Source organism: Engystomops pustulosus, chromosome 1 (assembly GCF_040894005.1).
Source record: "Engystomops pustulosus chromosome 1, aEngPut4.maternal, whole genome shotgun sequence".
In the NCBI taxonomy this organism is placed as follows: domain Eukaryota; kingdom Metazoa; phylum Chordata; class Amphibia; order Anura; family Leptodactylidae; genus Engystomops; species Engystomops pustulosus.
The window spans coordinates 194,910,153-194,933,999 of NC_092411.1; the positions used below are offsets into that span (position 1 = coordinate 194,910,153).

At 39.8% G+C, this 23,847-nt stretch overlaps 1 protein-coding gene across 1 annotated transcript in view; it reads right to left on the bottom strand.

Moving 5' to 3' along the window:
* Positions 1–772: 772 nt before the first annotated feature.
* Positions 773–23,847, bottom strand: part of GC (GC vitamin D binding protein) — an 89,972-nt gene continuing 66,897 nt past the window's right edge. Inside the window, exons 10-13 of the mRNA XM_072117348.1 lie at positions 18,374–18,471; positions 11,564–11,696; positions 5,328–5,381; positions 773–941 (exon numbers count right to left, since the gene is read on the bottom strand). Of these exons, the coding sequence (XP_071973449.1) occupies positions 5,328–5,381; positions 11,564–11,696; positions 18,374–18,471 (285 nt within the window). The 3' untranslated portion in view covers positions 773–941. The remainder of the gene's footprint in view (positions 942–5,327; positions 5,382–11,563; positions 11,697–18,373; positions 18,472–23,847) is intronic.

The window sequence follows — 23,847 nt, forward strand, 5'->3', positions numbered from 1 at the left end:
AATTCATGATTCATCAATAAACCTAGCTCTTGAAATCGCTTATTTAACTACCCTGTGAAGTCTATTCAAAATGGCAGCTGACTTTATGGAAGCTGTCTGCAAGACATAAACACACTTCCCTACACACAGCCAATTTATTTTTTTATACAATATTCATATTCCTGTTAACAGTCCTAGAAATATACAGCCAGCTTATGCAAATAGCTATATCACATATTCAAAAAACCCTCTATACCTTGTGTTTCACAATATCGTATTTGATGCCTCTGCTAGGAGAGTGCTGGATGTCTACTTTTTCCTGCACGGATAAACTGCCTGGCTCACATTGCCCTCTGGCAGAAATCCCAGTCATTGTCCATGTCTTTTAATATAATTCTAATACAGCAGTTTTGATCTTAATAGATTGATTACAGTAAGCAGCATGTCAGGAATTTTTGTCAGCAGCTCCTTTTAGTCATAGATTTACTGGTGGCAAATGTACTCCCTTGTGTCTGCGCTCTGTTCCCTGCACCTTTACTTAAGCCCATTTGCTTTGAAAAGTATTGAAGCTTTCTCCCTAATTATAAATCTAAGAGGAATAAGTACAAGGTCTGTTACTTTATATTTGGTGAAAGTGATAAATGACACATAATAACATCCCTAGGGCTACCAATGGATGAGATAATCAATTACCATAGTAAACTAGCCATTCGCTAAAGACAGCTGTATTTTCCATCTAAGGGATCGTGACTTTATTTTAGTCTGGAACATATAAATAATGAATTAGAAGAAAGTCATTCAATGTAGTTTATTTTACATCTGTTACATGAAAAAAATTATTTAAACTCCTTCTTTGAAGAATTCTGGAATATGTTCAGAATTGACCAAGGTGCGGTTCTAGGTATCTTTCTCCTGAAGCTCTTCTTTGCTCTGGACATCAACGCTCACCACAAACCATGTTCCTTAAACACAGATAAAAATAATAGTTCAGCAGCAAATATTTGACCCTCATATTTCGCCTTTAAATTATTGCCTACAGGATGTAGTTGATAAATATTTCATGATGCTCAAATGGTTAATACAGATTTATCCTAGTCTGCATTTTTTGTTGAAGTTTTTGGGCGGACACTGCTGTTGGGCACATCACCTACATAGCCCTTCCACACCCAATTGGTGAGGAGACGGTGTGACATCACTGGAGCGGCGATTGGCCAACCAAGCTGTCAGCGCCCATTGGCTGCAATGTTAGGTGCTGTGTTCAGGTTCGACTGTGGCACTCAACAGGATAAAAGCCTCAGCGGGAGTAACAGGCGGGTGTCATCTGTATTATACAGCTGATAACCACCATGTATGGAGAGAGCATAGCCCGTAAGCTCTCTCTATACACCCATCCACAAATCAAAGGGGTTAATGCATGTTTTAAAAATTTTTCCATCGTACTAACAATTTATGTAAGCGTCACTGGAGAGAATTTATGCATGCGTCATTTTAAAGCGTGTATATTACCCACATTTCCTCAAAATAGTATGCACTTCACATATTTCATATTGTGTTAGCACAAAGTAAAGCTGTGCTAATATTATTATTAATGAAATCATAATTTATTTAAGTGACTGTAGACATACTGAACATTAGGTTACAAAGTCATAGTCCATGTTTGAATTCATTAATGCTGGAGTAATGGTGAAAAGTCTGCTGTGCTTTAGAATTCCAAATGTTCTCTCCCAATTGTGCCACAGTAATCTATCTGAACTAAACATGTCGGTAAAATGACATTCCCCTTCAGAAAGTGGAAAAATACCCAGAGAGTTTGGTTAAAAGATTACTGCTTCATCATTTGCATTTCAGATAGAGGCGATTTTATATATTTTGATTTTTATACTTTTCTCTATCTTTATTCTTTTCCAGGACCTATCAATCATTATATTTCTATCCTCATTTGACTTCTACAACTTCCCTGGTTCTATCTACAACGCAATATAATTTTTTCAATAGACACAGTTATAGCACAAAAATAAAGACTATCCTTGTTTATACTACATCATTTTCCTAATCTGATGATAAACTATTTGGTGTTACTTGTAAGAACAGACAAACAGTATATTAATTAATCACAGCTTGATAATTATGGTTCATCAACTTTTATAAATATTGCCATTTTTCTCCTTTATTTCGTTATAGCAGACATTTTTGCAAAAGTAACAGGTAGTTCAGGCAAATATGTCATCTTAATACTATTCTCTAATAACTCTGCCTCTATTGTGTGAGCAATTAAAATTTAAAATAGCGTTCAAAGGGCGAGATCAGGTCAGCATTTACAAGTATCGGGGTTTGTACATAGATGGCAGCCTAGGCTGGAAGACCAACACCAAGAAGGTGTATAGTAAAGCTATGAAACAGCTGTTTTTTATGAGAAAGCTCAAGTCCTTTCATGTCTGCATCATGAAATTGCTAGCATATTATATTTTGCTGTCATCTATTGGGTAGAACATAAAAGGAAGACTAAGCTGAACAAGATAGTCAGGAGAGCAAAGGGCACAATAGAGGTTAATTTGTGCCCATTGAGGAGTTCAGGCACAGCGGATGCCTCAATAAGATGCCTGACTCTATTCTACAACCGTATAGCACCATAAGCTAATGCTATCGTCAGATGTGCTGCGGGACTCAAAAACCACATTATTATATAGACTTGTATCTTGTTTCTGTGTTATGACCCCATGCCAGGATCCGTATTTCCCCTTGAGATACTGTATATGCGCTAGTATTAGCCGACCCGAGTATAAGCCTAGGCCCCTAATTTCACCACAAATAACTGGAAAAACGTATTTACTCAAGTATTTTCCTAGGGCGGAAAATGCATTGGTCACAGCCTCCCCACATAAATGGCAGCCTTCCTCAGCAATAAAATGTCCAGACAGCCTCCCCCCAGCAATGAAATGTACTGCAGCAGCACCCAGAGTAATGAAATACCTTGCAGCAGAAAACATATTAATGAAATGCCCTGCAGCCCACCCTATTAATGAAATGCTCTGCAGCACCACCTAATAATGAAATGCCCTGCAGCCCCACTTAATGAAATTCTCTTCAGTTCCCCAAGTAATTAAATGCCCAGCACCCAACTTATTAAATGCTCTGCAGTTCCCCTAATTATATGCTCTGCAGCCCCGCAGTATATAAAAAAAATAAACTAACATACTCACATTCTGATGCTCCCCACAGCTCCTCTTCCTTGGTCTCTTCAATCATAGCAGAGTGGGCAGAGATGCGCCCATGCACTCTTTCCGCCAGCACACACTATGGCACGACTGAGGCGCGCTGCTGATGTCATAGTGTGCACCGGCATCATAGGATCAAAAAGCAATCCTGGAAACTACAGATCCATGAGTCTAACTTCTGTGGTGGGGAAAATATTTGAGGGGTGTGTTAGAGATGGTATCCTAGAGCAGTGATGGCAAACCTTTGAGACATCGAGTGCCCAAACTACAACCAAATCCAACATATTTTTTCGCAAAGTGCCAATGCGACAATTTAAGCAGTAACTTATTACTCCCAGCTCTTTCACAGGTTTAAATTGTATAGGCATCTGAGGACACCAATACAGTAGAAAGAAGGAGAACAAGTTTGGGTTATGATTGTAGCTTCCTTCTAGGGTCCAGGGCTGTCTGGGACTGCAAGAGGCCTTGAGTCCTGTCTGGCGAACCCTGACCTGGGGTGATGGCAAGGGTGCCCATATAGAGGGCTCCGAGTGCCACCTCTGGCACCCGTGCCATAGGTTCGCCACCACTGTCCTAGAGTATCTCACTGTACAGCATGGGTTTATACAAGGAGGTAAGTTCAAGACTGGATCTAGGGGACGCTGTGGATGTTCAAAGGCATTTGACACAGTGCCGCATAAAAGGTTGGTACATAAATTGAGACTGCTGGGACTAGGGGAAAATCTGTGTATTTGGGTAAGTAATTGTCTTAGTGATAGCAAACAGAGGGTCGTCATTAATGGCACATTCTCAGATTGGGTTGACATTAACAGTGGCGTGCCACGGGGGTCAGTATTGGGGCCACTTCTTTTTAATATTTTCATTAAATGCCTTGTAGTGGGATTCCACAGTCAAGTTTCGATATATGCAGATGATACTAAGCTGTGTAAAGTAATTAATACAGAGGAATTTAGCATTACAGAGGGATTTGTGGAAGCTTGAGGAGTTGGCAGAGAAATGGTTGATGAGGTTTAATGTAGTAGATAAATGTAAAGTTATGCACTTGGGCCATGGAAACACAAAGTATAATTATTATTGGCAAAACTGGAGCTGAAAGGACTTGGGGGTATTGGTGGATGGTAAACTTAATTTTAGTGACCAGAGCCAGTGGGCTACTGCTAAAGCAAATAGAATTATGGGATGTATCAGGAGAGGAATACATTTTTATGATAAAGAAATACAAATCACTGGTCAGACCACACATGAAATATTGAGTACAGTTTTGGGCACCAGTTTATAAAAAGGTCAATGTAGAACTGGAACGGGTGCAGAGGAGAGCAACCAAGATTATTTGGGGGATGTGGGGACTAGAATACAATGACAGACTACAAAATGTGGGATTATTCAATTTAGAAAAAGACGACTGAGGGGAGACCTAATTACAATGTACATATACCTCCAAAGATCTTTTTATACCTAGGCCTGTGACCAGGACAAGGGGGCATCCTCTACGCCTAGAGGAGAGGAGGTTCTATCATCAACGTAGACAAAGGTTCTTTACTGTAAGAACAGTGAGACTGTGGAACACTCTGCCGCAGGAGGTTGTTATGGAGGAATCTATGTACATGTTCAAGAGGGGCCGTGATGCCTTTCTGGAGAGAATAAATATCACGGGTTATGGGGAAAAAACATTTATTTAATTCTTAAAGGTTGGACTTGATGGACTTCTTTTTCTGGCCTTATTTGCTATGATAGTTTACGCCAGTTCAGCTATGAGTGAAGAGAAGAAGAGTAGCCACAGTAAGCATCAGAAGGTGAGTAAGATTATTTTTTTTATACACTCATGTAGAAGCCAAGGTGGGGTTTTTCAGCACATTTTTTGCTGAAAAACTTGGCATATACACGAGTATATATGGTAAAAAAACTTCTATGTTATTTTCACTGGTTGGTATGATTACTGCTTCCAGGGACTGATAAGCAGATAGAGCACTGTCTTTTCTACGTCAGTCCCATAAAGTGGACATCATGCATATGCTCTATTGCTGGGGTTGTTAAAGGCTGTAATTACTTTAACTCACTGAAAAAAAAGCTTTAAGCATTGTTTTGTAGACTTGAAGAACAATATATTGTATAGGATAATTTGCAAGTTGATACCTATTGTAAAATGCAAGGATCTCCAGTACACAACTTTCCAATCACTTTGTTTATCTGTAAAAGAAAAAATGAAAAAGTTTACATTAGCAGAATTAAATTCATTATGAAACACCATATACTGGCCCACATTTATGAAAGTGTTTGTGCCAGTTTTCTGTCTGACATTGCACTGAAAACAACATGCAAATAGCTTGAACATGTATTTATAAAGTGTCTGCGCCAGTTGTGTCGCAGCTGCACTGTGTCCGACAAGACAGAAAAAATGTGCACCTAATCCAAACTAGCGCTGGGTCTTCATTAATCTGGAGCACCCTGGACTTCTCTGGAGTGTGCACCATATTTTTATTTATTTTTTACGCTACAGAATTGTGGTGCAGACAAAATTGTGGCACACATCAGTAATAAATGTGCTGCAAACTCTGACTAAGCAGTAAGTGGCCCCTTTAGGTGCACATTTTTCTGTCTTGTTGGACACGCAACACAAAACTGGCGCAGACACTAAATAAATACATGTGCAAGCAGTTTGCATGTTCTTTTCAGTGCAAAGTCAGACAGAAAACTGGTGCAAACACTTTAATAAATGTGGGCGAGTGTGTGCAGGTAGGTTTATTTATAGATAGCCAAATGTTTAATTTTCATTCTGGGGTAGAAAAAAATAAAATCACTTTTACTCAAGGAAAGTCCAAACAGCACATTTTAAATGAATAGCGATGGGTGCAAGTTCTCCAGGGCCAAGCCTCAGGTCCTCCAAAAATAAAGTTGAAAATAAGCAGGACTCAAAATCACTTTTAGTTATATGTAAAGTGAAATCATACATTATAGTACATTAATATATTTGCATAGACATTTATTTTATTGCTTTTCTTAAGAGATAAAATGTGAGATTTGCTTCCTTGAAGTAACACTGTGTTACCATGGGGTTTTTGGGATCAAGCACATCAAATTAATTAGCTGTTACCAAGTCAAATTGTGAGGCTGCTTGACTTCTAGAGGTATCTCCCTATGCACTTACAGTTCCACACTAAGTGTTTATCCTCTGCCTGACCTTTATTGTTTGCTTGACAAGGACACAGAACAGAGGCAGGTACATTAGACATCATTAATGCCTATTGAGTTAGGGAAGCTACAGTGCAAAGTGCTGAACCAAACATGTTACAGAGTGGACTGAAAGGAAGAGAAAATATATGTGACCTCTGTAGTGTACATTTACCTTGAGTGTAACGTTGTGTACAGTCATGATAAAAGTTTTGAGAATGATACAAATGTAGATTTTTACAAAGTTTACTGCATCAGGTTTTATAATGGCAATTTGCATATACTCCAGGATGTTATAAAGAGTGTTCAGCTTAACAGCAATTAATTACAAAGTCAATATTTGCCTAGAAAATGAACCTTTTCCCCCAAAACACATTTCAACTTCATTGCAGGCCTGCCTTAAAAGGAGCAGCTAACATCGTATCAGTGATTGTTCCATTAACACAGGTGTGGGTGTTGATGAGGACAGGGCTGGAGATGAATCTGTCATGATTAAGTAAGAATCACAACACTGGACACTTTAAAAGGAGGCTGGTGCTTGGCATCATTGTATCTCTTCTGTTAACCATGGTTATCTCTAAAGAAACACGTGCAGTCATCATTGCACTGCACAAAACTGGCCTAACAGGGAAGAGTATCACAGCTAGAAAGAATGCACCTCAGTCAACAATCTATCGCATCATCAAGGAATTAAAGGAGAGAGGTTCCATTGTTGACAAAACGGCTTCAGAGCGCCCAAGAAGGACCAGCAAGCGCCAGGACCGTCTCTTAAAAGTGTTTCTGCTTCAGGATCGGCTACCAGCAGTGCAGAGCTTGCTCAGGAATGGCAGCAGGCAGGTGTGAGTGCATCTGCACGCACTGTGAGGTGGAGACTCTTGGAGCAAGGCCTGGTGTCAAGGAGGTCAGCAAAGAAGCCACTTCTCTCCAGAAAAAACATTGGGATAGACTGATATTCTGCATTAGGTACAGGGAATGGACTGCTGAGGACTGGGGTAAAGTCATTTTCTCTGATGAATCCCCTTTCCGATTGTTTGGAACATCTGGAAAACAGCTTGTTCGGAAAAGACAAGGTGAGCCATACCACCAGTCCTGTCTCATGCCAACTGTAAAGCATCCTGCAACCATTCATGTGTGGGGTTGCTTCTCAGCCAATGGACTCAGCTCTCTCACAGTCTTGCCTAAAAACACATCCTAGAATAAAGAATGGTACCGGAAAGTCCAAGAGCAACTTCTCCCAACCATCCAAGAGCAGTTTGGTGATCAACAATGCCTTTTCCAGCACATTGCCATAAAGCAAAGGTGATAACTAAATGGCTCAGGGAACAAAACATAGAGATTTTGGGTCCATGGCCTGGAAACTCCCCAGATCTTAATCCCATTGAGAACTTGTGGTCAATCTTGTGGTCAAAACTTGTGCAAGAATGGACTGCTATCAGTCAGGATTTGGTCCAGAAGTTGATTGAGAGCATGCCAGGGAGAATTGCAGAGGTCCTGAAGAAGAAGAGTTAACACTGCAAATATTGACTTGCTGCATTAACTCATTCTATTGACTCTGTCAATAAAAGCTTTTGTTACTCATAAAATGATTGCACTTGTATTTCTGTATGTGATAAAAACATCTGACAAACACACATTAAAACCAGAGGGCAACAGATCATGTGAAAATAAAATATGTAAATATGTGTCATTCTCAAAACTTATGGCCATGACTGTAACTCATGTTTCCCCTTGTGATTATTTCCCCAATTCCAGTTTCAGGTTGTAATATGTTGTCTGACCTGTTTGACCTATATTAACATATAGGGGCATATTTATCAGGACCTCTGCGCCACGTCATAGCTAGCACTTGCGAATATTTAGTCCTCTCTGGCACCTTCATAGCAGTGGGGCGTGAAGGGGGTGGGCACGGCTGGCTGGGCGGAGGGCGCGGCTGGCCGGGATTGGGCCGGTGCGGGACGTTACTGTCCCTGCGCCGATGCACTCGCTGTCGCCAGCATCCGCCTCTTGATGTATCCCGCTGCGAATATGCAGCAACGGGCAATCATACGCAGGCGCACGAGCGCCAGTGTATGATAAATGTCCCCCATAGTGTGAATACGTGATGCTACTAGCAGTAGCAAAATATGTTCTTTAAAGTTTTATCAGGTACCTAAAAATAACAGAAACATTCCCAGTTGCTCCTTATTAATTTTGTATCATCTAGAAGAAACCCTCTCCCTCAGCACATTACTGTTAACCTATTAAACTACAGTTGTAGTGGAGATTACAACCAGAGATCCAGCAACAACCAAATAGTAAGCAATAACCATCTTGTTGTATTGCCTTACCACCTCAGCCTAAATGTATCCCTCTATTAAGCCGTGACCCCCAATAAACCCTTGATATCCTCAACTTCTATCCTTAGAAAGGAATATTAGCCAGACCTGAGCATGTGCTGCATGTTTAAAACATTACTTTGCCAGTGTAATAGATACTTAGGTCATAGAATAGCCTGCCCTCACTTCTAATAGTATGTACATTTGGACTTGTCATCATTGGATGCCGTGTATTATGTTTAAGATGGTATAACATTATCAGAAAATTGCCTGGATACAACCTTGAAGAAAACCTGTCAGGCAAATTAACCCCCAAAACTAAATATATTTTCATAAACTGTGAATAGAAAGCATTGCTCCTATCCCTTAAATGTCCCTCTACATGCCTGTACTCTCAAACTATTAGGTCCGAAAACTGTATGTAAATGACCTGTGAGATGTCCAATGAGTCATTATCATATTCAGCTGTCCAGCTTATTCATGAGTGTGAGGCACAGCCACACCCACAGTGCTTGACAGACAGCCTGTATAATGATGTGAGGTATAATGGTCCCTCCTGGTACTGGCTCCTCTATGTGCTTCCTGGTGCTGGAGGCCACGCCCCCTGCAGCCTGTGTATGAGATACTCCTATACACTTGACAGTAGGTAAAGCAAAAGCACTAGCAATGATTTACTATACATTACACACAGACATGAACAGGGGGAGGAGAGGGAAGGGGTAACGGGTGAACCTCATTTGCCAAATGGATGACCAAACACTCAGTTTGTCCAAGTCCCCCTGCAGCCTATGCACATCCTCCTTAGATTTAATTATACTACACAGCTTGGTGTCATCTGCAAAAATAGACACAGTGCTATTAATTCCTACCTCTATATCATTAATCAATAAATGAAATAACAGTGGGACAAGCACATAACCCTGGGGTACACTGGTGTAATGGTAGGTGTAAGGTGGAAATACCGAGCACCAGCTCAGGGTGAGCTGTTGCTGGAGCTTATTTTTGTTAGTGTCCTAAACTGCTGCATCGCGGTTTAAAACACTTTTTAATCTTTATAGCCGAAGCAGCTTCCGCTATAAAGATTAAAAAGGGTTTTAAACCGCGATGCAGCGGTTTAGGACACTAACAAAAATAAGCTACGGCACCAGCTCACCCTGAGCTGGTGCTCGGTATTCCATCTTACACCTACCATATCATCTGGTAGGTTTCCTTTAAGAACACTGGAGTGTAACCCATCTGGTCCAGGAGCCTTGTACACATTGATTTTATTGAGCTTAGATTGGATCATGTCTACATTCAGCCAGTCTAGTATATTACAGGGTGCATGACCCGCACTGGCACCTCCCACGTCAGAAGTTCTTTCTTCTATTGTATAAACAGAGCGAAAAAACCCATATTGTATCTTCGCTTTCTCTTGGTCTCCAGTCTCCAAAGCCCCATTTTCAGAATATAGGGGTCCAAAGTGACCCATTTTTTCGCATTGATATACTTAAAAATTTCTTAGGAGTTGTTTTGCTACCTTTGGCCACCTATCTTTAATTTCTTTATTTGGCTGATTTTATTTCCTTCTTACAGAACTTAGTAAGCATCTTGTAATTATTGAATGCCTCAGGTGACTCATCAGATTTATATTTTTTGAATGCCCTCTTTTTACCACAGCCTCTAAAGCAAGAACTTGTAATTTATCAAAAGTGCTACGGACTCTCGGGATAGGCATGTAATATTGCCATTGTACAAGGCATTGGTTCGGCCTCACCTGGCATATGCCATCCAATTCTGCGAACTGGTCTATAAAAAAAAAACCTGGAGCTGGAGAAGGTACAACGAATAGCTACAAAAATAATAAGGGATATGAAGGGTCTCAGTTATGAAGAAAGATTAAAACAACTAGATTTATTTACTTTGGAAAAGAGACGACTACGAGGGGACATAATTATTTTATATAAATATATGAATACAAAAACTATGGTGGTAAGTTGCCCCAAGTTAAATCATATCAAAAGACGGCACTGTCTCTGTCTGGAGAAATCAAGGTTTAATCACCAGAGGCGACAGGGCTTTTTTACTGTGAGAACTGTCAATCTATGGATTAGCCTGCCTCAGGTGCTGGACACAGTAGGGACAGCAGAGAGCTTCAAGAAGGATCAAGATGCTTTTTATACCTAAATAACATTGATGGTTTTGTTATATAGGATTGTTTCCCCTAAATCCCCTCCACATTCAATCCCTTCCTAGGTTGAACTTGGACATGTGTCTTTTTTTCAACCGTAAAAACTATTTGTATATAAATAAACAAATAATGTAATTTCTACACTGGGTTCACTAAGTTTGAGAATGGGGACTGATCATTATTGATCAGGGGCATCATTTTTATTTTCACTGGGGCCACATCAGCCTTGTGGTTGCCCTAAAAAGGCCAAATGTCATTTTATTACTGAATAAATGTATCTGCTCAAGCTGTTAAGTAGTTACATTTATACAGTATTACCATTACACTCAGCCATTTGAAGGCAACCACAAAGCTGAACATACAGTATTGATAAATGCCCAGAGACAACAGCATGACCACGATGTCCCTACAATAGTCACAGAGCCCCCAACAAAGAAGCCGGTTGTCACAGTGCCTTAACATGGTAACCAATAGGCACAGTGCCTTCAAATGGTAACCAGTTGTCACAGTGTCCCCACAAGCTAGCTGGTTGTCACACTGTCCCCACACAATAGCCAGTAGTCACACTGCCACCACACGGTAGCAAGTAATAATTATAGATCTTCTTTACAGGGCTATTTTCACATAATTATAGCTGCAATATTACTAGTTACTGTGTGAGGAAGCCATAGCATTTTTTGGATATTCTGTGTTTGTCTGATTTGTGCATTGCTCACCTTCTCCTTGCAGTAGACTGGAGGTGCATTTATTATGCAGCATGTTGATGCCAGGTTTGCTCTCTCTTCTGCCACTTCTGCCACCTTCTTTGCAGCTAGGTTAGGAGTCTTACTGCTGAGAGCCTTTGTTAACCTGCAGTGGCAAACATAACATTTATGAGCACAGGTGCTTGGATTACATGAATAGATTCAATAAAACTGTATGAAATAACTTAACATATATGATGCATTGACAGATGTAAAATAAAAAATAACCATGGCTAGTTAAACTTGCACAATAAGTTTATCTCAGTCTGAGATAATTGACCTTCCAGACAGAAAAGTAATAATATTACTTCTCCATAAATTTGAAAAAAAAAATCATTTTTGCAAAATACTTTTATAATTCTATTAGAATTTTATCACTAGTGAAATTGTATGCATACAAAGTACAGTCAAATCCCTTCTGTTTGCTATAGGTAAGCTTTACATGAGTTCAGTGAGAGTTACATGCACAGTGCAGATACTTTAGCTTTGAAAAAGTTTAAGACAGTTTTTTTTTAAACTTTAGCACTGAAACAGAACTGTATGCAAATCTTATGTAACTGATGACAAGAATACTGTAGCTTCTCTGCCATGAAGCTATAAAGAAGACTTCAGGACAGCCTGGAAGAGATGGCTTACATAAATATTTTACTATTAAAGAGAACCCGTCAGGCAAATTAACCCACTAAACTAAATATATTTTCATAAACTGCCTTTACAAAGGCATCTTTATCTTCATTGTCCTTCTACATACCTGTAAAATTAAGCAATGAGGTCCTAAAGCTGTATGTAAATGGACTGAGAGATGTCCAATGAGTCATTATCATATTCAAGCTGTCCAGTTTATTCATGAATGAGAGGCACAGCCACACCCCTAGTGCTGGACTGACAGCCTGTGTGAGGTATAATGGTGTAGCGGCCCCTGCAGCCTGTGTGTGTATGAGATAATACTATACACATGACTGACAGCCTGTATAATGGTGTGACACTCCTGGTGCTGGCTCCCCCTGCAGCCTGTGTTTATAATGCACCAGTCTTTATAATGGTGTGAGGTATAATGGTGTAATGGGTCCTCCATGTGCTTCCCACGCCCCCTACAGCCTGTGTGTGTATAGGAGAGATACAAAAGCTCCAGACAGCCATGTTTATAGCAGAACATGTCAGGTACTTGTGTAGCTGATGTCTGTGTCTCTGTGTATTAGGAGGATGCAGCATGTCAGGTAAAGCACAGACACTAGCAATGCTTTACTATACACTACACACAGACATGAGCAGGGGGAGGAGAGGGGAGGGGTAACAGGGGTGACATCACTGCCTCTGTCCATGTGACCAGCCTCATTTACATAAGAAAGAAAAGATGATTTTATAATGATTAATGTATGAATTGACTAGATAAAGGCTGGGATGGAACCCTTGCGAGCTTCTCCAACAGATAGACGTGACAAAAATAGTGACAGAGACCTGATGACCGCCAAAGCCAGCGGTAGATCGAGCCGAGGTGAGTGAGCCAGCAGGGGTCCAGGGTGTGCCTGTGACCCGGGACATGAGTCGCAGGACCACTTCTAAGTTTCAAGCAAACTTTTTAGTACCATTGGTTAAATTATATGTAGGACTGTTTTACTGTGTTCTAGACATGAGAGAATCTGAACTTTAAACCATGTGACTTGTAATTTGCCATTTGTTTTGCCTAGGAGAATTTATATATTTTTGGTTTGTTGAATTGAATACATGGTATATAAGGACTTTGAGTAAGTCCGAAATGCGTAAACATATCTGATTTTGTCTCATTTAATTGGAAGATGAATTTTAGAAGATAACCGCTGTTCTGGAACTTTATATCTACTGCCTTCATTCTGGTTCAGGGTTTACATTGCTGGATGTTGATCTGCACTTTTTAACAAACTTTAAGTTGGATCCAACTGTCTCCACATGTGACAAGCCCCAATAGCTTATTCTATACTGATTTTAAAAATTTCTTTGTCAGCATTCTGAATCATTTCAGTACTTTATAATAGTTTAATTCACATACCTGGCTTCATGCCTGCAGCCTGTGTAGCTGTATCTCCTAAAGCATTGTTCCTCTAATCCACCCCCCCCCTCCCCTGCATATGACAGGAAATGAGGAGCTGGATGAGTGTGGAGGAGAGCAGCTGCTCTCTGCACGTACAGGCTGTGGCTGCACTCCCATGGGACTCACACATGCTGCTGACAGGGAGCCAGGTAATGTTACTAAGTTATTTTTAAAATCAGCATAGCATAGGCTATTGGAACCTGTTACCAGCTAAAAATGACATTCCTGGTAACATAACAAGGGAATGCCATACTAAAGCATATCTCTGCTATTGCTGCCCAGTTTATTTTAAAAAATTTATTTTGGTATTCATTTTAAAGTATAAAGGAAAATGAATTGAAAAAAAGATAATGGGGCTTATTTACTAACGGTCTGCAGACCGCACTATCGTTGGATATTCTGGGGATTTCTGTTTTGCGCCGCATTTAGCAGGGGGTTTTGGCGAACGCGATTGTATTTTGGTGCATCGGTGCCAACTTGCATGCAACACAAATCGGGGGTGTGGGCCGTCGGATGCACCAATGCACTTACATGCACCAGGAAGAAGAAGGTGAACTCCGGCAAAACTAAGTGGGGAAGCAACACATGCAAGATATCGTGCGCACGATCTTAGTGAATCACGCCGGAGTCCATGATCGTCGGACAACGCACACAGGGGATAGAGACAGGACCGGGTAAGTAAATGTGCTCCAATGTTTTCACTTTATAATTTGGACAAAAACTAAATTATTATGATTATGATGAGCACACAAAATAGTCTCTAAGTTCTTTAAAGGCCTCGTCATAAGGGAGTTAGAGTGCTGCCGCACACAGGTATCTGAATGGCTAAAATTACACATAAAAATGTTTTTTCATAAGATTCATGAAATGTGTATTTTGGTATATTATAAGTTTTTTTTTTTAACTAGGAAGAAATAGTTTTCAAATTCATTTATTCACCAACTGTAATGTTTTAGATATAGGTTTTATGTTCTGCCTTTAGAGTTGTATTATTCTGGCTATGCATCTAAATGATGTCCTGTGTTGCTGCAAACTATTTTTGGATTACCAAGTCTTTATTGTTCCTATTGTGCAGGAATGAGTTCTTTCTTCTTTAAAAAGCATGTGTAGATAGGAATGAGGAACCCAATGGATTTTATTTGGCCAATTATTGGTATCAGTGATGATTGCCTCTACTACACACAAAAAGGCTATGTGTCATTCATAAAGGACGTACAAGGGCCATTTTGGTCACATTTGGTTCAAAACCATTGAAAACTGAAAATGAAGAGAAGAGCTCAAAAACGAAATTTCATTTGAAGCCATCACAACACGATCACTGAATGTCCTGAATGTCATATAACAAGCATGGACGTCATGTTTGACTACTACAAAGTTATGTTTGCTTCAAGAGCTGTACAATTTTATTCCATCAAAAAAGTTTTTGATAGAGACAATTAGAAGTAGCTCTACACATAAAATACACAATAAGTCCTATCCATGTATCAGCTGATGCCCACTGGTGCCCAGCAGACCATGGCTGTGCACACACTATTCATCAACTTTCCATGATCCTGCTTATCACTGTGTGTTCACATCAAAGACTTATTATAATAGATCAACTTTTTTGTTTTTCTGTTCTTTTTGACTTTTAAGACAAACCCTCTGATGTCTGTTGCATGTGCTCCATTGTACTCCTCCTACTGTCTAAATAATCTCTTATCATCTGCTGTGCTCATTAACAATGACAGCCACTATTATCGACCATGGGGTACGACTTGATTGAGGATTAAACATGATGCCAAGAATACCAGTGATCACTTTTTACAGATCTTCAATCAAAACATAAAACCTATATGATGCACAAGGTCAAAGCTTACGGCTGTGTTTAAAGGTGCCCCAAATCTTTGATGAAAAATTCACTTTAAACTTGTATGTAAAAATATAAATGATCAAAATCAGTCAGAAATACCTTTGTAACATTTGGTCCCAGCTGACCCAATTACCCAATAGAAACCGTCAAGGAAAATAGTTAGGTTTCTAGGAATTAGCATCAGGATTAATCCTGGCAGAGACAGATCAGCTCTACATAATGAGCATCGTGAGTAAAGTTTCTTTCATCATTACAATTTACTTATAATAAAACGTCTTATGACGTGTAGCATTTATTCAGCTTCACTTATTTAAGTAAGCATTCTATACATATTGGGGCACATTTACTTACCCGGTCCAGTCGCGATCCAGCGGCGCGTTCTCCGACGAGTATTCGGGTTTGTTGGGATTCCCTAAGGTTCGTGTGCCCGATGTCCACCAGGTGTTGCTGCAGCGCCGAGGTCCGCCGAAGTTCACCTGCTTCTTCCCGATGCATGTAAGTGCTGATCTTGCGACACAAATTAGTTGTTTAAATTCTGCGGTTTTTCCGAATAGTCAGGGTTGTCCGATGGCCACGTCCTCCAATTTCTGTCACGTGAAAGCCGGCACCGATGCGCCAGAATCCTATCGCGTGCGCCAAAATCCCGGGGCAATTCGGCGCAAATTGGAAATCGACGGGAAACCCGACGAAAGTGCGCGATTCGGACCCTTAGTAAATGAGCCCCATTGTATTAGTGCATTTTAAAGCAAAAAAGTTAACTTCCCTAAGGTAGACCGGACTTCGTCTGCAATCACCCTCTCTAGTATATCCTTTGTCAAATGTAAAAAAAAGTTCTTAACTACAATTACTAAACCTTTACCTTTACGATGTTGTTTTAACCAGTTACAGATTAATCAGTATAAAATGAAACGTTCACATCAAATTTGTGCACATGGATTCTTCTTTCATTAAAATTCTATAGAAACAGTATCCATCACAGGCTTTTTAAAGGGAACCTGCCAACACATTTTCACAAATACTGCTAGTGACAGGTATCTATAGAGCCCTGTTAAACTGACACTAAAAACTGTTTCCTTTACATCATCTTAATGTAAAATGTAACTCATGTATGTGTCTGATCACATGAAATCAAAGCATGGACTTCTACTTCTCTCCGTCCTCCATGGAGGCATGCTGTCATTTCATGTGATCAAATACATACATATGGTACATTTTGCAGATGTAAAGGGTATAGGACCTTAGATGACATCACCCTGGTCACATGAAAGGAATGTAACACAAGGCACTGTGTAAAACAATATTTCCTATAAATGAATAGTGCTTTATAAATCCGTAGTTGAATATTGGTAGATGGTCCCTAAGTACATTGACTAGCAGGTATTGTTTTGGATGGTAAAATTATGGTGACATGTCTTCTTTAATGTAATCAATGTAAACTTTTGTAAACTTTGAGTAGAACTACTTTGTAGAGTTTTGAATGGTGCATGCCACTCTAGCAATAAGAAGATTTGCCTCAAACATTTAAAGGGTTAAAGAGATTCTGTCACTACTTCTGACATGCCTGTTTTAGTATTAAGAGACAAGTACTTTACACTCATGTTTCCTAAACGCACAAAATTCCTCTTTAACATCTTATGGGGTTTATCTGAAAGAGTGACATCCCAACATATATATATATATATATATATATATATATATACACACATACATATACACACACATATGTGTATATAAACAACATTTGAAAAGTCCAGCAGCACCAAGATTGCCAAGTAATTTTGTGGGTGCAAACCCAATGTCCTGGTCTTGACACACCAGACAAATATATCCAAGATAAAAATGAGACTGCACTCCAAGGTAAAATGTGAAAAAAACGGATGGGAGCTTTATTAGCCCAAGTGCAACGTTTCAGACCCTGTTCAGGATCCTTTTTCAAGCGCTTGAAAAAGGATCCTGAACAGGGTCTGAAACGTTGCACTTGGGCTAATAAAGCTCCCATCCGTTTTTTCACATTTTACCTTGGAGTGCAGTCTCATTTTTTTCTTGGATATATATATCATGCTGTGATTAGTAGTGCTAGGCCTAAAGATTCTTCATGTATAAAAAAAAAATAATAGCATTTATTCCTTAAAGAGGATGCCATATTACAAAGTTCCTCATTACTGTATTTAAGTTCTACGTTACTGTATTTTAAGTACTACATTATAGTATTTTAGCAGCCATTCCAATCAGAGAAATGAAAGTGCATATTATTGTAACTATAAAAACCACCACCAAAAACCTTTCACATCCCTGTACAAAGAAAATATCACTTTCAGTATTGCTGACTCAAACAAAGAAACAAGTCAGTTATAGCTACCACACAATAAGTGCCATAAAATTAAAACAATGTTGATTTTGCATATTTTCCTATTCAACCACACCAATTGTTTGTAAGAAATGGAGCTGTAATGTGATTTGTTTCTATGGGTAAAACAGACAAATTAATTTTGAACAGTTAAATTTCCCTTTTTTTCCCTGTATTTGAAACAAAAGTAAAATCTTATCAATTTAATTTTATTCTATACATAAAGGTTTCCAAACAACAATTTTGGGAAACAAATGACTCAAAGATACCATCACATGTGAACCTCTAAAATATTGGATAAGATATGGTCAATGGCAGCTATCCTTGAGTTTTTTTTTTTTAGAGTTTTATAGTCACAGCCAAATGACAACTCTACACAGTGTTTGGCCTTCATACAAAATGATAGCACTTTTATTATCCCAGTGATTATACGGTATATAAAGTTGGCTATTCCCCTTCAGTTGCTTCAGTCTGTTATCTTTACGCAAGTTATTTGTAGGACTACTCCGTTCTTACCTTGCCTTGAATTCAGAGAAGGGATATTTATTGTAGTCTCCACACAGCTCATTACCCTCACTTATGTAGGTTTTCATTTCTTCACTCAGCTGCGCTTTCTGAAATAGAGCACAGATGTCTTATTTGCCAAGAATTCCTTGAGGGTGGTATAGAGAGATGTTTGCCTGACAAAAGCTTAAATAAGCTAAATTTTTAGAAAAGTGTTGACAGTTCTCAGAGCCAATTTGGCAAGGCTCCTATTTTCTAGTTTAAAGATGTTGTAGCTACCAAGATAAGAGTATGGGAAACGTATAATAACGGATTCAAAATCGAACTCTAATATAAGGGAAACAATAAATGTAGCCACAATGGCAGTAATATGGCAGGTGGACACTGATCATTTCTGTGTCACTGTTCTGGAAATGTGCAGACATACACACAGTAGCATACAATTTAGGCAGTTAAGGGGACACCCTATATCAGTGATGGAGAACCTTCTAGAGATCGAGTGTCCAAACTACAACCAAAATCCACATATTTACCATGAAGTGCCAATATGGCATTTTAAGCAGTAACTTATTGCCACTCTTTCAATCACATCGACCCCCCTGAGGCCACCAATATAGTTGAAAGAAGGAGGGCAAATTCAGACTCAGCAGCATCCCTTAAGTTGCCTGGGAGTGCAGGTGGATTTGGTCCTATTTGGTGAACTCTGTCCTGGAGCGATGGTCTGAGTGCCCACAGAAATGGCTGTGAGTGCCACGCCTGGCACTCGTGCCATAGGTTCGGGACCACTGCCTTTTATAAAGGGATCAATTTCATACACTATATATTGTGATAGCTTTTATCACCCCTCTCCTCTCACTCAGACCTAAGAAGAATTCCCAAAGAATCGCAATAAAATGTATGAGCAATCTGACTCCATAAGAGGTCTAAATATTTGTTCTCCCTCCCCTTTCTATTGTATATAAAAATAGACCAACAAAATCAAAAACACGTAAGGTATTTCAACAACAGACAATGCCAGATCTATTAACTTGTCTATGACAGCCCACTGGCTTTTTGATTGATGAAGGTTGAGGCAGTAGGAGACCCAAGAGAGAGGAAGAGAGACTAAAGAAAGCACTAAATCCATGCTATGTAGTGAATGAAGTGCTGTGCTCATGTGATTGCTAGGGTCTGAAAGGGTTAACCAGAGCTGCTAAACCAGATAAAGTACAGCCGCGGATCAATATTTCTGTCCACATGGTTGCTCATTTCTCCCTGTACGTGGAGGAGATATATATATACAGTATATAAAAGACCCCAAATTAAAGCCTTGCAGCCAGGGGCGTAACTTAAGGGGGTGCAGAGGTTGCGGTTGCACCAGGGCACAAGAGGTTTAGGGGGCCCTTGTGGTGTCACTTTCCAATATGAAAAGACTATTACTATAAACCATACATTATAGTTGGGGGCCCATCAGCTTCTAGTTACGCCATTGCTTGCAGCACTGGGGACCTGGGTCCAAGTCCTAGGATCAACATCTACAAAGAGTTTGTATGTTCTCTCTGTGTTTGCGTGTATTTCCTCCAGGTACTCCAGTTTCCTCCCACGCTGCTCACCCCTGCCCCTCTGCAAAGCGATTTACATGTCCTATCTTTCTCCTGGGTACGGAACGGTACGGTGCCACGTGCATGCGAAACTGTACCGCTCCTGTACGGCGTTGTGCGCCCATTGCCATCTATGGAGGATGTATATATGGCAATGTGAATATAGCCTTATTATTATTATTAATAATAATAATAATAATAATACTGTAATACTATAATGTAATACTAAACCTAATGAAAGGTTCCCGTATCACAATGCTAACTATTTGAAAAACTGTTTTTACATAAAAAAATGCATATATCCTATCCCCAGTAAATGAACATACTGGGGCACATTTACTAAGGGTTGCACAGTGCACTTTTGTCAGACCCTGCATGCTCTTTTTGGCTAAAACATCTTTCACAGGTATTTAAGAAGCGTCTGCGCTTTTTGTGTTGCACTTTTGTCAGACTGTGCACATTCTTCATGGCTCAAACGGTTTACACAGGTATTTAACCCCTTAGCGCTCAGCGCTGTACTAGTACTGTGCAAGCTCTTGCTTTTAGCGTCAGCGCCGTACTACGGCACTGAGCCAATGCTGGATCGGCTCGGCACCGGAGCCGAGCCGGCATCGGGTGTCACGGGTTGTCAGCGGTAATCTACCGCTGACATTCCCGTGCAACACCCGCGGTCGGAGTGGGCTCCAATCATGGGTGTTTAATCCATTAAATGGCGCGGTCAGCACAACCGCGGCATTTAACACACCTGCCAGGGGTCTCTGCCCAAGGATCGCCTCCCTCCTGCGCCGTCTTCGGGGGGCGCCGATCACGTGCACGTGCATAGGCTGACACGGCCCTGCAATACATGAGTATTGAAGAGTATTATCATGAACAAGCAATCACCTGATTGCTATCCCAAGGTGGAACTAGTAAAAAAAAAGTGTAAAAAAATGTTATTCAACAAAAAATAAATTAAATAAATCGATAAAAATGCCCAAAAGCCCCAAAACATATAAAGAAACATATAATGCACAAAAAAGTTTCAAACGCTGTACGCTGTAAAAAACAAGTTGAAAAAAAAAAATCACCCAAAATTATTTTTACCTACTTAATCCCACAAAAAAATGCAATAAAAAGTGATCAAAAAAACATATGTACTCCTGAATGATCCTGTTGCAAAGCACAACTTGTCCCGCAAAAAAACAAGCCATTAACCAGCTCTGTAGCCAAAAAAGTAAAAATGTTTTGCCACTTGGAAGACGGCGATGCAAAAACGATAGACATAAGAAAACATATTCAAGTCTGATATCCCCGTAATCGTATCAACCCATAGATTAAGATAAAATGATTATCAGGCTATACATTGAACACAAAAACATAAAAATATCCAGTACAGAATTGATGCTTTTCTACTCCTGACCTCAAAAAAAAAAGTTCATAAATTTTTAACAGTAGGGAATACCAACCCCAAAATGGTCTCTATACTCGGGAGAAATTGCATAACAAATTTTAAGATGGGTTTTCTCTTTATCTTTTGGAAATGTGTACATTTTAGGGCTAAATGAACATATAACCGACAAAATTTGATCATTCTAAATTCCACCTCCATTTTGTTTTAATTACTATCAAAATCTCAAGGGGTTAACAATCTTCCTAAAAGCTGTTTCTGATAGTTTGAGGGGGGCAGATTTGAAAATCGGTTGATTAGGTTGGGTGGCTTTAATGCTAAACATTTAGAATTTCATTCAAAACAGTATTTATCCCCAAAATAGTAAATTCTGAAAATACAGAAAAGCAATATTCAATTTGTAAGCCGCATGACATCAAAATAAATTATCCAGACATATTAAACATTATGAAAATGTAAAGTAGACATATGGGAAATGTTATTCAGCAACTTATTTAGGTGGTAAATCTATCTTGCTGAAAATGCGATCATTTCGTATTTCAAAAATGGCAAATTTTTCAAAAAAATTAATCATTGTTTCTTTTTTTTTTTTTTTTTGTAAATAAGTCGGACAGGAGCCTCCGTCCATCCAGACAGGAAGCTCCTGTCCGTCATAGTATATATATTACTGGAGCGATGTGGCTGGTGTGAGTACAGCGTTTTTATATTTTTATTAAAAAGGGCAGTAAAATGATTGTGGCAGCCAATAGTTAGTTATGAGGGGCAGCTTAGGAAATAATTAATGGTGGAGGGGCAGTATAGGAAATAATTAATTATGAGGGACAGTATAGGAAATAATTAATTATGAGGGACGGCATAGAAAAAAATTAATGGTGGGGGCTGCATAGGAAAGAATTAATGGTAGAGGGGCAGCATAGGAAACAATTAATGGTGGGGGGGGGCAGCATAGGAAACAATTAATGGTGGGGGGCAGCATATGAAATAATTAATGGTGGGGGGCAGCATATGAAATAATTAATGGTGGGGGGCAGCATATGAAATAATTAATGGTGGGGGGCAGCATATGAAATAATTAATGGTGGGGGGCATAGGAAATAATTAATGGTGGGGGTATAGGAAATAATTAATTATGAGGGGCAGTCTAATAATTAATGGGGGGGGGGGAGGCGTATTCAATAATGGAGAGGGGTCCCAGTATATTTAATAATTAATTGGCCCAATTAATTAATTGGGCCAATATACAAAATAGTTCACAAGGAGGTGCAGTATATTAAATAAATATTTGAGGGGGGTGCCAGTGTATTATGGATGTGGTCACATGTACTGCTATTTATTTTGAAACTTTAGTCCGGGCCTCCAGGAGGGTCTGAGGGGGACAGTGAACGGCCCGCTATGTAAAAAGTTTGGGGACCCCTGATATAAAGTGATGCAATTAAGAATACAAAAAAAATGGGGCTGAGCCTTAAGCTATAAAATGGCTGCGTCCTTAAGGGGTTAGGAAGCGTCTGTGCTGAGATTGTGTTGCACGCAACCCTTTTGTGGCACAGCTGCTCTGGCTTCCATGCGAGATAAATGAGGGGGCTTGACGTCGGGCAGTCTGACAGATTCAGACTGAGTGCCAAATTTTAACTTTCAAATTGTGTCACATGCCCCATGTTAAAGATGCACCACTCTATCTGACCAGTGCGGGGAAACGACAGATTCATGATTTCTGGTGCACAATCTTAGTGAATCACCCACGCAGCATTATAGACGGACAATGCATTTTAAGTGAATTCGAGTGACCTTGTAAGTAACTGTGCCCCTACCTGGGCACACCCTTCATAAAGAGCAGCATATTCCAAGGATGTATGTTATTCATGTGAATAAAAGAAAAAAAAAGACAGCAGCCCATGTAATTACCAAAAGCTGTTTTGTTTGATGCACGCAGCCCAGGGTCCTAGTGTGCAGAATCCATAATCCAAGACAAAAAAGAGAGAAGGCAACAGCATGCAATATGATGAAAAAAGGTTAAATCTTTATTCACACAGGTATAGAAAAAACATCATTTGAGTCCTAAAGTCTGCCAAATAAATCAGAACACTAGAGCCCCCCCCCCCCAACATGTTTCGTCACATCTGTGGCCCCGGCACCCCTGAGGACGCAATGGATGTGGCTGTTCTGATAGGCTTTATTTGGCAGACATAGGACCCAAATGATGAAATCTAATAGTCAGTTGTAGTTCAGTGGCAGAATTTTATGTGAATGTGTGTGAGAGAGGCATGAGTGCTAATTGAAGTGACTGCCGTCCTTGGAGATTACAGTAGAGATAGAAAGTGGCGCTATTACGAATACCGATACAACTTTAGAGCTATTGATAAATAGATACCAGTGTGAATTAACAACCTTGCATCATTGTAACAACCAGGGCCGGATTAAGGTTGGTGGGGGGCCCCTGGGCGCAAAATCTGGTGGAGGCCGCCACTCAGTGCATACACGTCCTCCTGCTCACTATCCCCCGCAGTAACACTGCTACATAC